This window comes from Asterias rubens, chromosome 7 (genome assembly GCF_902459465.1).
Source record: "Asterias rubens chromosome 7, eAstRub1.3, whole genome shotgun sequence".
In the NCBI taxonomy this organism is placed as follows: Eukaryota; Metazoa; Echinodermata; class Asteroidea; order Forcipulatida; family Asteriidae; genus Asterias; species Asterias rubens.
In genome coordinates this window covers 3581027-3598611 of record NC_047068.1, presented here as the reverse complement: position 1 = coordinate 3598611, position 17585 = coordinate 3581027, and the positions used below count along the sequence as shown (strand labels likewise).

Below are 17585 nucleotides of genomic sequence, written 5' to 3'. Positions count from 1 at the left end.
TCTGGGCGACTAGTGCGACTAGCATTGATTGCTTAGTCGAGTTGCGACTACCGTTTTTCAACAACTCGATTGATCGAGCCGCCATGAATACTAAAAAAATAGTCGTGACTATGACATAAATAGTCGCGACTACCTGGTTGGTGAACCAATTGTGTTGCTCACAACTATTCACGACAACATAATTTACTTACAAAACCAATCAGAAATCAGTGACACATTCCTTGGAAATTTCTTTCAGCATGAGTTTCACTATTACGCCTGCCCCAAACATTATGCTGCATTGCATCTTTGGAATAAAATAATAGTCGCAACTAGTGCCCAAGTTGTTACTATTTGAGGCTCGACTAGTCAAGTAGATAATTTCACTAGTCACCCAGGCCTACTTGAAATCTATCAAGAGGTCGTTAAAGGAACACGTTGCCTTGATTGAATCAGTCGAGTTTGTCTTTGAAAAGCGTTTGAAGCCCTTTGTTGTGCATTGCAAATGGTTAGTTGGATAATTTAAAAGTAGAATATAATGATCCACACAAACATGCCTCGAAATTGCATGTTTTCCTCTTATGTCGTGAAGAAACCTGGTCGGCCATTTTGTGAATAAAATTAGTTCGCAACAAAAAAAGTATATCGTGCAATTTTGAGAGATACTTGTGTGGATCATTATATTCTACTTTTAAATTATCTATCTAACCATTTGCATTTCATAACACACGGTTTCAAACGCTTTTCAAAGACCAACTCGTTCGATCCAAGGCAACGTGTTCCTTTAAGAGCAACTGCTATCTGTGAGTTAAACATCAAGCGATCTTTGACAATAATATATACACTTGACTATTAACTTTCAAGAGGTAGCTCATCGATTGGATAGAATTGATGGGAAATGGCATCCACTGTTACCTTGACAACGTACGCTCCGGACTTATCCTCCCCTAGTGGGAAACCCCACGCTGAAGCGACAACATGCTCCATTTCTTTGTAGAAACCCCCAGCTCGACGATGGTAATGACCACTGAAGATTATGCGCACTCCTGCAGAAAATTACAGAGTTTTAACATTTTGCTGCTTTATGTTTATTAGCTTTTGAGTAATTTTAATGGACTAGAATAGCTCTTAGTAAAAGCAGTTTTCAAAGTGATTGGTGTAGTATGGGAAACTAAAATTTAACTTATTTTTAAAAGTTGTGTTTTTGACCAAGCAAGTGGTAAACCACAGAGGAAAGTAACTGGGTTCTAGTCAAATTTCCGTTGTTTAACCCCAAATTTATTCAAATTTACCTTGTCATTTTTAAGGAACATTACAGAATTGGTTTTTGCTAACAAAAAAGTTGCTGGCAGTGTAAGCACTTAATGTAATCCATCATATACATAAACTGACACCCTTGTAGAAGTTTGAGATCGATCAGCCATCTGGGTCACGAGAGAATAGTGAAAAAACGATTACAAATTTGCATTGCATCGATGCCAAAATTAAAATGAATAAAACGCTCACTGAGCGATAAACTCCAAACGCGAAGATAGATTATTTATTCCTCATCAAATATGACATTTCAGACAGAAATATTTCAAGGAATGTTTTCAACTATCATCATCATTAGACCGTGTAAGTTTTAAGTAAATCTGTGATCTTCACGATTTTTGTTTCTTACCAATTCTGTAACGTTCCTTTAAGTCACAATTTTGCTTTGTGTTCACCAGAATCGTTAACAACAAACGTGGCACTATCAATTCCCTTACCAGCTTCATGTAGCTTTTTCAACATTGGCGTTCTCTTGCTGAGGTCAGTATTAAAATAATCGTTGTCTTCCTCCGGCGTTTTCAAGAACCATGGGATGTGCTGAAACACAACGATGTGTTTACAACCAGAGGATTGTGCGTCTGCAAACAGATAATAGAAAAAGAAAAGAAAAACATTTCCTTTCAAAGTTTTCAAACATTTTGTCATCAAGATACAACAGTTTGTAAAAACAGTTCCAGACAAAATGTTATCAGGACAAGTTAAAAGGCCAAGTCAGACTACAGCGATAACGAAAACGGTAGCGATAACGACGCAAAGAGAACGCAATCTATTGGTTGAATTGCTTCACGCAGAACACGCCTAAGCTCATTCAACCAATCGAGGGCGTGCAATTTTATCGTTCTCGCTTTCGTTCTCGTTGTCATCATTGGGGGCCTGTGTGACCGGGCCTTAAACCCCCCAAAAGGAATAAGTAAGGAGTAACAGGGATTATACATACAGCTTGTTTAGTTTTACTGATCAAATAATTAATTGTTGATATCACCATCTATATGAAGAGCGGTCGAGCCAACTGGATTAAATCTCTGGACTCAATCTCATGGCTCTGCTTACCGCCGAATTCTGAAGAAACGTACATGTAGTTTTCCAGAAAGAGGTAATTTTTCATTCAAATAATAAAAGACTTCAGCTGAAGCCTTTTTTATCATGCATTTGAAAGCATACAAATTAATGAAACCAAACAAGGGTGTTTTTTCTTTCATTATTCTCTTGCAAATTCAATGACCAAATTATCAATCACAGGTTTGTAGGTTCGTTACTTTAATCTTTGACAATTACCAAATGTGTCCAGTGCCTTTGACGGGACTTACAGAAGCAACTAAAGACTTCTAAAAATTGTCTTAAAATCTACCTTCAAGCTGTTGATCCAGCCATAGGTCTTGCTCCCTCTTCACTTCCTCGCATTTGCTGGAGTCGGCAAACAGCTGCGAGTTGAGGACGATAAACCTCACCCCGCCAACCCAGAATGCGAAGTAATCATCCCCAAATGTATTTCTGTAGGATTGAATGTCTTCAGGTGTTGGAACGTCACCGATATCGTGATTTCCCGGTAAGCAAACGAGCGGTATGCATGGATTTAGACGATTCGATTCCTCTATGAAAGACGTCACCTGACCATCGCTTCCTGCAGTACCTGACAAAGTATGAAAATACAAAGACAAATATTGACTGTTCATTAAAGGCAGTGGACACTGTTTGTAATTACTCAAAATAATTATAAGCATGATAACGAGTAATGGGGAGAGGTTGATAATATAAAACATTGTGAGAAACGGTTCCCTCTGAAGTAAGGAAGTAACTTTCCATGAATTTGGTTTGTATAAAACGTTGTGCGAAATGGCTCCCTCTGAAGTAATGTAGTTTTCGAGAAAGAAGTAATTTTGAGGCGTCAAAATCAAGCATCTGAAAGCACACAACTTCGTGTGACAAGGGTGTGTTTTCTTTCATTATTATTTCGCAACTTCGACGACCATTTGAGTTCAGATTTTCACAGGTATGTTATTTTATGCATATGTTGAGATACACCAAGTGAGAAGACTGGTCTTTGAAAATAACAAATTGTGTCCAGTGTCTTTAAGTCTGTTGGCAACTTTTGAAGGGGCACTAAGGCATGGAGCATTAAATATGGCATTAAATGGTTACTCAATTCGTTACTCAAAATATCACCAAAGTAAAACTGTTAAGTATCAATATTACTTGTTAGTTTTGATTGTTGAGCTGACAAATGTCACCTTCCAAAATCACTTGAAAAAGAAAGATTAATAATTTATGAAGGAGCTGCGATTGTTTTCAATCAATCAATCAGAGGGAATTTATAAAGCGCTAAAATCAACCAAAGTTGTTCAAAGGCGCTCAAGATCGTTGGATGAAATTAATTTTGATTCACTTGTTGGAATAGAAAACATTTGAGGAGTTTCTTGAAAATGTGAATAGTGTTGAATCCCGGTCGTGATACCTGTGTCCATGAGCAAGACACTTTACTATAATTGCTTCTCTTCACCCATGAGTATAAATGGGTACCTGCGAGGGTAGAGGTTGATATTGTGAATGAAAAAGCCTTTGGAGCGCCACGACAGCTCGGGCTGTATACTCCCTAGTGGGAGCTGAGAAAGATTAAAGGAATCTTATTGGCCCAACGACCAGCCTGGGGTTTCACAAAGAGTTAAGACTACTCCTATCTCGAGTTAGGGCGAGTTACCCGTCCTAGCTTACATGTAGGACTACCCATTCTTTTTTCATATTTCCTAAGACTAGTCCTATAGTTAGGACTAGTCTTAAAGGCAGTGTACACTATTGGTAATTGTCAAAGACTAGCCTTCATAGTTGGTGTATCTCAACATATGCATAAAATAACAAACCTGTGAAAATTTGAGCTCAATCGGTCATCGAACTTGCGAGATAATAATGAAAGAAAAAACACCCTTGTCACACGAAGATGTGTGCGTTTAGATGGTTGATTTCGAGACCTCAAGTTCTAAATCTGAGGTGTCGAAATCAAATTCGTGGAAAATACCTACTTACCCGGAAACTATGGCACTTCAGAGGGTGCCGTTTCTCACAATGTTTTATACCATCAACCTCTCCCTATTACTTGTCCCAAAGAAAGGTTTTATGCTAATAATTATTTTGAGTAATTACCAATAGTGTCCACTGCCTTTAACTCTTTATGAAATCAACCCCAGGGCACTAATGTAAAGCACATTCATACGGTTATTGTGATGCGCTATATAAGAATTTGTTATTATGATATTATTATTAGCATCCTTAATGCTGTTAGGGAGAGTGTTCCATTCTTCTGGTCCAAAACAGGAGAGTAAGTGATCTGCAAATAACACACCATGGGTTCTGAGCACAATAAATTGTTATACCTCTGTGCAAATTGAGAAGTTTGATTGGTCGAGAACCAATCACGTGCCGTGCAACAAATACGCATGTATCATGGCTAATGATGCGCGCTACGCGTAATGCACAGCGCGCCGGGTAACATGAAAAGTGTACATCACCTTGATCGTTCCCACCGTTCGTCGATTTCAAGCGCTGTGCGAAACACATGCGGGTTCGATCAACAGGTAAAGAATTGTTTCTTGTTTGAACTGTTCGTCTGCTTATTAATACCAAGGCGTAACAAAACAATTGTTGCATGCTGTGACTGGGGTCAATGGGTTTTGTACACCCTCGGTGGCAAATGGCACCCTCGGGTATACAAAACGCCATGGATCTCGTCACAGCGTGCAACAATTGTATACTGATGAGAAGATGTGGATGATCTAAGCTGTCTGCTTTGTGGTTGCAGTTGCAGTAAGTCAGATACATGTATGTAGGATGGCGACGGTTTATGGAGAGATTTGTACACAAGAAGAAGAACTTTGAATTTGATCTGCTGTTGTATAGGGAGCCAGTGAAAAGCATTGAGATCTTACGTGATGGTGTCGTACTTCTTGCGCTTGACAATGACACGAACAGAGGTGCGTTGGACATTCTGGAGTTTAGTGATTAGGGATTTGTTGACACCAATCAAGATGTTATTTAGTATACAATGTTTTGTGCAATGTTTTGGTCCAAAAGGAAAGACGCAGAATTCTGTGAATCCCAAATCTTCTATCCCCCAACACATACCTGGGTTTGCGTCAATCAGATCACCGAGTACGACGAGGAATCGTGGGCTCGGTTGCATCTTATTAATCTTTTCAATCCCTTTCCTCATCAGCTTCACCTCTGGCTCGCAATCCTGTACTGTAGGGTCGTCCCATGCGGCTGACATACCAAACTGTATATCAGCTGAAGCGATGAACGTGAATGGCCCTCTCCATGTCCTTTCATGTTCTAAAAAAATAAAAATAAAAAAGAGGGAAAAACTTGGGTATTATAATAAATACAAAATAATTTGGGAGGCTATTCTATCTACCATTGATTTCAATAATGTCGACTGATAAAATAAGTTGCCTTCAATGCAATGCATTACAAGTTTTGTGATAGGACTACTTGCGGTTACTGTATTGAGAGGCACCGGGCCTATAAGTGAACAATGGCCAACATCACTACACAATGCACTACACAATGAGAAATGCAGCAGAAACAATGGTTTGGGATAGCTGGGTCATTTACCTTGAGAGTAAATATATGTGTGTTGTAGTGTTCAACACATCAATGATCTGTTAGCTACTCATATCAGACCAATTTCAAGATGCAGTATTTTGGCCAATATTAACGGCGCGCTCAAACTACAAGTCTGGAGTGTCGTGGCTGAGCGGGAACTCAAGCTCTGGTGTTTCTGTTCAGCAGAGTGTGGGTTCGAATCCCGGTCGTGACACTTGTGTCCTTTAGAACAAGACACTTAACCACAAGCTTCTCTCCAACCACAGGTAAATGTGTACAGAGTTGGTTCTTGTGATAGATTTAGCTTAGTGCACTACATATTTGGCAGCACAGGCTGTATACTCCCCAGGGAGCTGAGATGAGGAATGATTTACATGTACATGTATGGCCCAGTGATGAGGGTAATAAGGTTGAAGCTCAATGAGAAGCGCTGTATAAGAAGCCACTCTTATTATTATGAAGTACAGTCACCTGTTACGTCTTAATAAGGAACCCTTGAAGCTGTAGTGGATACAAATTAGTGTGAATTTTGAAAGGAAATGAACAGTAAACAACACCTTGACATATGCCTAACTTTGGTTTCAGTCCCAGCCTGTGCACCACTAATTTGACGCTCGGCAAATTCACAAACCTAAACAAAAACCCAGGTGTGCTTTTTCCCATACGCCTGCGATTTTCAAATCAGCAGGACTGTCGTGATGCAGAGAAATTTGCCGGTGAAAGTGGTCTCATGCTGTGAAATAATTATATGGTCAACTGTGGTAGACTGAAATTAGCATATTGACTATATAGGCCTAGATATTCAATTCAATTCAAAATTCAATTAAAAAAACTTTAATCATCCTTTGCAGGCAATTACAATAGATAAACCACCATCTTTATGGGCAATTCGGAACACACAGCCACACGCACATTTCACACTCGATGCCTGATTGGTTAGTAAACAGCGTGAGCGTTAATAAACTGGACACTTGGCGCCCCCCCCCCCAAAAAAAACAAAAATGCAATTTGCCTGTAAAGACGGCGTCTATTGCAATTCATCATACTGTATTAATAAGGAAATATTGCTCTGGAGGATTGTTGCAGGTTAATTAATAATGCATGAAGCTTCAATTTAATTTTTGTTATTTAAATCTATTTTTTTTTTTATTAAAGCCATTGTACACTTTCGGACAGGAAAAAAAATAGATGTGTGTTTGCATTCGCAACAACCAGACATTCCAGATATTGACAATTTGGCAATCAATGTATTGAAAGCTAAATATAAACCAAAGACATATGCACCAACAAAAATTAATATCCAAAAACGTGTTAAGTTGCCCTGCTGGCCAGATGGATTTTTTAGTAAATGATTCAAGAAATGAATCAACAAGATATCTAACATCCAATCAGCCTCGGGGGGGGGGGGGGGGGAGACTGAGGAAAAAACGGGAGTCTACCTGGTCAAATATTCAGATAAGAAATTAAGAGAAAAGGCAGGGAATTACCGTTTTAGTTTCGTTTGGCGTCGAGGGAGAACAGATATTTGAATTTGTTCTCCCCCAACCACCTCCCCAACCCCCTCCCCTCCCCCCAGAAATGTTCAGACACCACACAACTTTTCATATGTGGATGAGGTAGTGAATGTGAACAAGTCTGAAAAATGGCTTTCAGGCCAATGTTCCCCCATATTCTCAAATCTACCAATCCCTGTTGGCACTGTCTTCCCAAGCTACACACCACTTATTTGACACTGGAACCCAAGAGAGCAGTCTATCCATTGACCCCCCTCCCATTTGAACCCTTTTCTCATTGACCCCTCCTCTATTGAACCCCTCTTTCCATTAAGCCCCCCCCCCCCATTGGAACCCTCTTATTGCCCATTCCACAATTGAACTCTATGACCCATACCCCAATCGGTGCCCCCAATTGAACCCCTCTGCCCCCATTGACCCCTCCCCCAATTATACCCCTCTCCGTGCTAAAAAGAGCAGGGGTTAGAGATGGTGAGAGCATGGAGGTACCTCCATGATGAGAGCAGGTTAAAATAATCAATTAAAGTGATATAAACAAACTATCCACAATACAAAATATAGCCCAAAACTAATGAATTAACAAAAAAAAGGTGAAATTGTCTGGTTATCAAACCAGATGAAGTTAATCTGCATCACTGGTCCCTGTTTATAACTGCCTAGCTGCATGGACATGATGGATGACTATAAGGATAATCATTTCCCCAACACTTATCACACTCGCACACAGTGACAGTCGAGTGACACACAAGATCCCAAGCTGGTAAACAGGCCCATGGAGCGAATTCTACCTGACAGACCTAAGCAATGGTGGCCCGTTGATGGTAGTAAATGATCGTTATCGTACGTTCGGCAATTAGGAATTCAACCTTTTACACTCCTATTGTACGTAAATCGGTAGCACTGCACTGTGGCCACTGCACTGTACTCGGTCATGGTCACTATAAAAATACGTGGTGGTCACAGTAAAAACTCAAGGTAAACATGTCAGTGAAGGAATTAAATCATACCTTTATCGAACCCATCAAACTGACGATTTCTAGCACGAATTTGGAAGAGTCCTTTGCCAGTTCCTTGGTTGTCCTGTAGTGCCATTTTCACGGCAATCGGCTGTAAACCACGACGAATGCAACCACCACCACAACACTGCAACCACCAGCCGTAACTTGTTGAGCACTGATATCCCGACCACACCGCCTGCATTTGTGTACGGGAGGTTAATCTTATTTCGAGACGTTGTTACTTGTTTGGTACCGTGCCAGATAACACGTATGCAGCGAAGCGCCACAACTGTAACAATAACAACGGCTTGGATTGGATACCAGGTGAACCTTCGGGCAGGGTGGGGACGGAAGGGGGCGGGGAATAAGAAGACATGAGGAGGAGGGGCCTCTGGCGGGATTGGTAATGCGTTTAAAAAATTAATAACATATCCTGGTGTTTTCGATTGATTAACTCGGGAAAACATTTAATAAAAAGAGAATAATTATTATTTGTTACTTAAATATATTATGTACTTTATCAATAACACGAAAACAAGGGGGTGGGGCGGCTGCCGTGGGTGGCTTCGAGGTGCTGGGTCGATGTAATAAACCACCTCCTACTTTTATTTGACATGTTTCTAACCTTTACTTGAATGGAGAACTCAATGAAAAGGTAATGTATACAGGTTATAATTAATTATACAAAAAATAATAAAAAAATATAATATATACTTCATTTGGCAATGAGGTTGTTGAAAGTACTGTTAGGCCTACTGTTTTTTTTTTGTTTTTTTTTATATTCAAACCCACTCCTCTTGTGATGAATTTCTTAAAGTGAAATACGGACTGGCATCCTTATCAAGGGCATCACCGGGAGAGGATCTTATAATCAAAACTTAACACTTAAGTCATATAGCTGATCCTTTTAACCTGTTCTCAGAAACTGATGAGTTATCTTGCCTATGTATCTATTATCTATTATGCCAACACGTGAATACTCACCAGGCCTATACTGTATACCATCTATATACAAACCTTAAATTTACTGACGTCTTTCCTTCGTGAAGAATCTGCTCGTTTCCACCTCTCCTCTTCGTTCTTTCTTTCTTTCTTCTTCTCCGTCTTGTTTTGTGTTGTTGTTTTTGTCTCTTCTGTCTTGTTTTGTTTTGTGTATTTTCCCAGCGCTCACAAAATTATATTAGTTCAGGGAAGTTTCTGGCAATGAGCCACAAAATTATAATCGTAATTGATAAGACTTCCATTTTGAGTATGCAGCCTTAGATAGTTGCTACAAGTCCCCCCCAAAAAAAAAAATAAATAAATAAATAAATAAATAAATAAATAAATAAATAAATAAATAAATAAAAATCGTTTTTTTTTCTTTTTCTTTTTCTTTTTTTTCTAATTTTTTATTTCTTTTGCCAAATGGACAAGGGTTAGCAGATCCATGCTGTTTATTTTCTTGTTTATTTTGTATTTAATGGACTTTATGTTATTAATTTTTCAAAAGAATTATAAAATTATTTAGGATTGATGTAATGCTAATTTTAGGGATATGCAAATATTAATTTAGCTGGTATACATTATCTGTTTAGTACTCCTAAATCAAACATCCATCAAATAAATGGTGGTTGCACTGAAATACTTGATATATTTTAAGCCCTTCAAAGCACCGAGCAGTATAGAGAAAAATGCAGAATATTTTTTCCTCCATTTTTTTTGCAATTGTTAGTATAATTTCATTTACTATTAAATTTTTTTCTCTCCGCTTTATTTCTTCAAGAATTAACGTTATGTTGAAGTTTTAAGTTGAGTTTTGTAATCATCCTTCAAAAAAAGTTACGCTTATTGACAAATCATGACAATTAGGAATAAAACATGACAACAACTGTTAATTTGATAAAGCATCAACCCTGAAGAAAATTCCAGTAACAAACATTAATAAGCATCAATGGATTCGACCACTATGCAAACAATCAAGAAATGCCCCTAAAACCAATTCGAGTTCATCTTGAAAGCTATAATAAGCAAGGACAACATCAACAAGGTCGGCAAACTTCAGTGGGGAAGGGGCTTGACAAGAGAACGGGTTAGATCTTCTCTTACACTTTGCAGTCTTCATCTTGTTTTGATCTTGATCTTGAAAGCCAACTTGCACTATCCGACCTCCACTATTGCGCTTTATAAAAAACCCTGGTCTTTGTTTCTTTTCTTTTATTTTTTTCCCATGTAATCACTCAAAATGCTTGTGAGCATAAACCATTACTTGGTAACAAGCAAGGGAGAGCTGTTGATACTATAAAACATTGTGAGAAACGGCTCCCTCTGAAAAATGTAGTTTTCGAGAAAGAAGTAAAATTCCACTAATGTTATTATTTGAATTTGATTGCGAGACCTCACCTCAGAATTAGATTTTGAGGTCCCGAAATCAAGCATCTGAAAGCACACAACTTCGTGTGACAAAGGTGTTTTGACAGGTTTGTTATTTTGTGCATAATGTCGACATACACCAAAGAAAAAGACTAGTCTTTATCCATTACCAATAGTGTACAGTGTCTTTGAGAAAGGTCAATAGTTTATAACTACTTTATGTAATTGCCAGTTTTATTTTAAATCAAAACTCATTATACGGGCTTAGTTGGGCTACAAAATAAACGAAGATGTAACTTCAAAAGTCTTCCAGGGATGGAGAAGACAAGACAAAAATCGTAAAATTTAGCTGTTTTTGAGTATTTTTCAAACAAAAACAAGCACAGAATACTATAGAGATTACCTACTAGACACAAAATACAAACAGCTAACACCCAGAAAAGATTTTCTATACCATTTTGCCAAATGCAGCTACAATGTTAGTATTGGCCCAGAAAAAGGTGTTTTTTATACCGTTTTGCCAAAACCCGGTATTGGCCCAGAAGAGGTTTTCTTAAAAAAGAAAAGATTTTCTAAATTATTTTGCAAAATCAGTTTTGGCCCAATCGAGGTTTCATTCCATTTTGCCGCTACAAAACCAGTATTGGCCCAGAAAAATATACCGGTTTGCCAAAATGGTGTGTAGCTACAAAAGCAGTAACGGTCCATTAGAGTTACAAAACTAGTAGACAGATGTCAACAAGTAAAACTTTCATTATCAGACGAAAATTCAACCAGCATTTTAACTCGTTTTTAACCTTACTATAGGTTTTCTCGGTCAATTTCGGAAAAAGAGCAGCCAATTTAACCACCAAGCTATTCTATTTCGTGCAAAATCGAATGCTACTCAAAAGGGTCATTTGATTTCGTTTTGGGATTAGTCAAATGTAATGTTGCGTCATTCGAATTAACAAAATAATCATTTAATTTAACAATTCATCAAAGCAGCATTCAAATTCGCAGACGCTTCTTGAGGCGTGTGTGTCACGAAAAAGAATGACTCTACGCTAAATTGAACAGAGTGCTTATTGACTCGACCCAAAACGAAATTGAATGGCCGAATTCTGAATTTGAAACGCAGTAACAACTGGAAAAGCAAAACAGCTTTAATTCGAACGCATGAAAATTAAATTGACTGCTCATTTGCCGAATTTGACCGAGAAAACCTATAATAACGAATTTCCACAATTTTATAAAACTTTTTACATTTAAATTAGATAATTGAACGACTGCCCATCCAGCTCAAACAATAATCTTACCAACCAAAGGCACCTATTGGCGTGCACAAAGTTGTTAATTTCTTGAAGTTTCGACCCTTGCAGAGTCTTTCTCAAACGGTTTCAAACGCTTTTATAGACCAACTCGACCGATCCAAGGCAACGTGTTCCTTTAAACATATAACTATAACATAAGCAGGCGTTTTCCTTTCGATTTCAAAATTCTTGTGTCATTTAGCTGATTTGATTTCGATTTACGGTAGTTGCAGTTTCGCACAATATATTAAAATAATACCTGGAGGTTGAACAAAATAAGGAGAAAAGTATGGAACGCCAAAGAGGCATTTAATCATCGGTGGTGGTCTATTGCAACCGGTGATCAAATTTGTCATCGGTGGTGGTCCTATGCGATCGGTGATCAACTTTAGCATCGGTGATAAAACACGATCGGTGGTCCATTTTAGCGATCGGTCATGCATATTCATGATCGGTGATGGTATATAGCGATCGGTCATGCATATTCACGACCGTTGATGGCTTTTTGCAATCGGTGGTCAACTTTAGTGATCGGTGGTGGCTCTTTGCAGTCGGTCAACGTTAGGGATCGGTGGTGGCTTTTTGCAGTTGGTCAACTTTAGGGATCGGAGGTGGCTTTTTGCAATCAGTCAACTTTAGGGATCGGTGATGGCTTTTTGCAATCGGTCAACTTAAGGGATCGGAGGTGGCTTTTTGCAATCAGTCAACTTTAGGGATCGGTGGTGGCTTTTTGCAATCGGTCAACTTTTGCAACCGGTGATGGGATTTTGGGATATCCGAATTTTGCGTCCGGTCGGTGCAGGCCTACTTCAAAACCTATGATTGTGTAGATTGTGGATATTAGTTGTTGTTATTTTCTAGTTCACACCACCATGGAGGAATAACTTACACTCACCAGCGGGTTGACTGACTTGCCAAACATTTTTAGAAGAGTACCATTTTATACCCAGATAGCATACATACATTGGGCAATCAGTTATTCTAAATTATTACATTATTGCAATCAAGATTTATTAAAATCTACAATTTTGGGGTTATTTTATAGCAGAAAAAATCTCAACAAATTACATTACTTTGTAATTTTTTAATTGTTGCGATAATCTTAAGACATCCTGTGCCACAGCTTTGACACCCTGCCTTGAAAATTGCATATTATGACCAATGTCGGTTCAATGCCGGCCCAATGGTGGCCGTTACCAAATCAGTATTGGCACAAAAAAGTTGTTTATACCATTATTTGCCAAAATGGTGTGCCACTTCGAAACCAGTATTGGCCCAGAAAAAGTTTTCTATACCATTTTGTCAAAATGGCGTGGCGCAAAAAAAAAGTATTGGCCCAGAAAAGATCGTCTATGGTGCAGCTACAAAACCAGTATTGGCACACTAGAGGTTTTCTACCATTTTGCCAAAATGGTGTGCCGCCAACAAACCAGTAAACAGTAAACTTTCATTATCAGACGAAAATTCAACCAGCATTTTAACTCGTAAGTTTTTATTAATAAAATAAAAATGCAAAAAGTATATCAAATATATTAAATTTAAATGCAATTACTTTGCAAAAAAAAGTTCATTACAATAAAGTGTAGTTGTCCATGATAAACACAAAACATAAAAAATGAAAAAACAGCAGCAATGAATAAATCAAATTAAAAATGCTATGTAAAAACCAATAAAATAATAAAGGAGGTATACATTTTAGAATTTTGTTTTATTAATAGTATTCGGTTTCTCAAAATGCCGGTACCATCAGGGGTCGATTTTACAGAGAGTTAGGCCTAGTCCGAACTTAGGACATAGTCCTTGGAGATATAAGAAACGTATGGCTAGTCCTAAGTTAGGACGATTAACTCTTCCTAACTCTTCCTAACTCGAGATAAGACTAGTCTGTGAAATCCACCTCAGCTTCAATAACTTGCATGGGCTAATTCCTTTTTAAATATCAAGTCGGTTTAGTAATTAGAACATATTTCTTTACCGTTTTGCCAAAGCCAGTATTGGCATGATTGGCCCCGAAAAGGTTTTTTATATGACACCATTTTGACAAAAATGGTGTGCAGCTACAAAACCAGTATTGGCTCAATTGCACAAACAATTATACAAATTTACCCAACCTCCAAACCCCAAGTAGTTGCATCAATTTAAAGGATTCGGGTACTTTTTCAAAATGTCCACAGATTGACATTAAACTTACGGGGTTCGAAGATAATGATAGTGGAAAGCTTCCCTTCAAATATTACTAACTAAGGTTGTGTAGTTTTTGAGAAATGAGTAAAACAAGTCACAAAATAGTTTTGGTCTCATGAGACCAAAATTATTTTAGCATGTAAAATCCCCTTAACCAGTTATGATGTAATACCAAAACTATAGCATAACTGGTTAATACGTTTTTACATGTTAAAACTGAGACGAAAATTATTACTTTTACTCATTTCTCACAAACTACAGCACCTCAGTAAGTAAAATTTCAAGGGAAGCTTTCTACTATCATAATCTTCAAACTGTGTAAGTTTAATGTATATCTGTGGACTTTGTGTTTTTTGTTAGGAAAAAGTACATAAACAAAATATTAATAGACCTACTGACATGCTGATGAGGAGTTTGGAGTAACCACAACAAGAAAGTCGTTTCTTGACATTCACATTTAGTTCTCAGGGGGGTTCTGTACACCCGTGCATGTTTCTCACAGTACGTTTAGCTACAATTGGTCTTTGGTATTGTGAGCATGTAATCTCAGGAGTTTCGGGGGCAGAGGTTTAGGGGGGGGGGGGGTACTTTCTCTGTTCTGGAGGTAGAGGAAATCGTGTGTTCAGTATTAGGAACATTGTGCGCATGAACTATGAGATCGTTTCTGCATGGCTTAATTAATTTCTACCCGTGTGCACAAACAAGTAGCACTCATCACAACAAAATCTGCTTCTATATACATAACAAATAAAACACACAGGGTCTTATAAAAATGTTCATGTCCAACACAGTGAAAGCAACTTAAAGACACTGGACACTATTGATAATATTATCAAAGAAAATATGTCTTCTCACTTGGTGTATACACTAAACAACGAGCTGTGAAAATTTGAGCCCCGTCACTCGTTTTACCAAGTAAAGGTTTTTATGCTAAAAATTATTTTTGAGTTATTACCAATACTCAATAGTTTCCATTGCGTTTAATGCACCCTATCCTTATTCTTACCTTTAATGTGCCCTCTTTAATCGTGATTCACTTATACACCATATATTTCCAGAGTTTTGACTGTAATTTCACAGTTTGTTTTCCCACCTCCATGGTTTACCGAAGTATAAACTGACAGTACACGTGTGATTGTTGTTAGCGAACGAACGCACGTGTACATCCGGGTCACTGAAGTCACTGTGCGGTTCCCTTTGCAGTTGCGGGGACGCTACCCACACCCTCGATCCCACTGTGTGCGTGTGTGAATCACTCAGGAACACACCACGCACGTGCTATACTACCAACGACCGTTGCATGAACTACACGATTACACAATTTAGGCTATGAAAAGCAGGATCAAGTGTGGCGAAATAGAGACTGACTTAAAGGCAGTGGACACAATTGGTAATTACTCAAAATAATTTTTGGCATAAAACCGAACTTGGTAACGAGTAATGGGGAAAGGTTGGTAGTATGAAACATTGTGAGAAACGGCTCCCTCTGAAGTGGAGTGGAGTAGTTTTCGAGAAAGAAGTAGTTTCCCAAGAATTTGATTTCGAGACCTCATATTTAGAATTTGAGGTCTCGAAAACAAGCATCTGAAAGCACACAACTTCGTGCGACAAGGGTGTTTATTCTTTCATTATTATCTCGCAACTTCGATGACCGATTGAGCTCAAATTTTCACAGGTTTGTTATTTTATGCATATTATGTTGAGATACACAAGGTGAGAAGACTGGTCTTTGACAGTTACCAATAGTGTCCAGTGTCTTTAAGACTTCATCAAGTCTTGGTAAAGCAAGCAAGTAGACCTAGCAGGCTACTTCGATCTGATGCGTTCAACTAAACACGTGTTTAGCTTGGCGCAAATGCATCTCATGTGGCAAAACTACTTTACGTCTGAAACTGTTAGTGGATCATCAACGAAAAGATCGTTTATATTTAACAAGCGTACACGCGAATAAGTTCCTTGTGAGCCAGTCAGCGTTTCCCAGTCCATCCCTTCAAGTGGATATCAAGTTTAGGGAGGCTAAACTAGTTGACTTTAAATTATAATATGCAAGTTAGGCGGGTTCGGAAGAGCGCCACCTTGTGCCGTAATTTTGTCAACACTTCATAAATGTAAACTTTTTACAAGCGGCACCTGGCGTAGGGGAACAAATCTTAAGGGGTGGGAACAAAACATGTTTTTTCGAGTCATTGCTAGAAATGAACACAAATCCTTCAACAAAGTTCTGTTTTAGTCATTTAGTTTATCTTTATTGGATGTAAACCTTCTATACAATCAGTCCTTATTCATGTGTATAAAGGAGCTCCAGGTTGAAGATTTTTCTATGAATAAGGCAAGGCACTTTAGCAATTTACCAGGGCCCAATTTCATAGAGCTGCTAAGCACAAAAATTTGCTTCGCATGAAATTTCTGCCTCGATAAAACAGGATTACCAACCGAACAATTCCACGTTATTTTCAGGATGAGCAAACTACAGCTGAATACCAGTAACAAGCAATATGCAACAATAAGAAATTAGGTTGGTAATCCTGTTTTTATCAAGGAAAAAAATTCATGCTAAGCTAAATTTGTTGTGCTTAGCAGCTCTAAGGAATTGGGCCCTGGCTTAGAGATAGACCCCTTGCATTGTCCACCAAACTGAGATCGAACAATGGAAAGATACAACTCTCAGCCAATCATATGAATTGCCCTCAGTGAGGACCCTTGTGGATTGTGACGTCACAGGTAAGAAGTCTATTATTGAATGAATGCAAAATAAAACAAATCTAGGCTGCATTCTATTCATACAAAATTAACATTAAAATAAGGGCCCCTTGAAATCTGGACTGTTCCATTTCACAAGGCGGAGTCGAGTGAAATTTATTATAGTGTACTTATACCAAGCATCAAATATTTGTATAAAAGATAACCCTATATTATTGTATATTTCTCATAACTCTGTGTACAATCAATTTGATTAGATAACATTTTGAAATTACTGCGATTTCTGCAATATTGAATAAACGTACCCTATATCCTTCTTACAGTGTTACCTTTCCAGCCTAAATGCACAAGTAAAAAGTGTCAATTGTATCCAAACTAAGGCGAAAACACAAAAGCTTATTTTTTGTTTTGCGCGTTCACCCATTTTGACCAATCACAGCAATGATTGTGGTCGGACAAACTCGGTCATGCTTGCACGTATAATTATTTGGCACGCGCGGCAGAGTCGTGCAGAATGTCATTGGGAGTGCTCGTACACGTGTCTTGCTCACGTGCGCGGTGGGCGGAGCTTAGTGGAAAGCCGGAACGGTCCATTGATAGCGCCATTATATTAAGAAATATTATACTGTGCACAACTATATAGCAACTCCGTTAATAGA

At 38.3% G+C, this 17585-nt stretch overlaps 1 protein-coding gene across 1 annotated transcript; it reads right to left on the bottom strand.

Annotated features, from left to right (window-relative positions):
- Nucleotides 1-699: 699 nt before the first annotated feature.
- Nucleotides 700-8585, bottom strand: LOC117293022 (serine/threonine-protein phosphatase CPPED1-like). Its single transcript, XM_033775229.1, has 5 exons — nucleotides 8408-8585; nucleotides 5407-5613; nucleotides 2642-2923; nucleotides 1731-1871; nucleotides 700-1025 (listed from the first exon to the last, which is right to left on the bottom strand). Exons 1-5 carry the CDS (start codon nucleotides 8490-8492, stop codon nucleotides 832-834), a joined length of 909 nt encoding a protein of 302 aa, XP_033631120.1. The 5' UTR covers nucleotides 8493-8585; the 3' UTR covers nucleotides 700-831.
- Between the last annotated feature and the right edge of the window lie 9000 nt (nucleotides 8586-17585).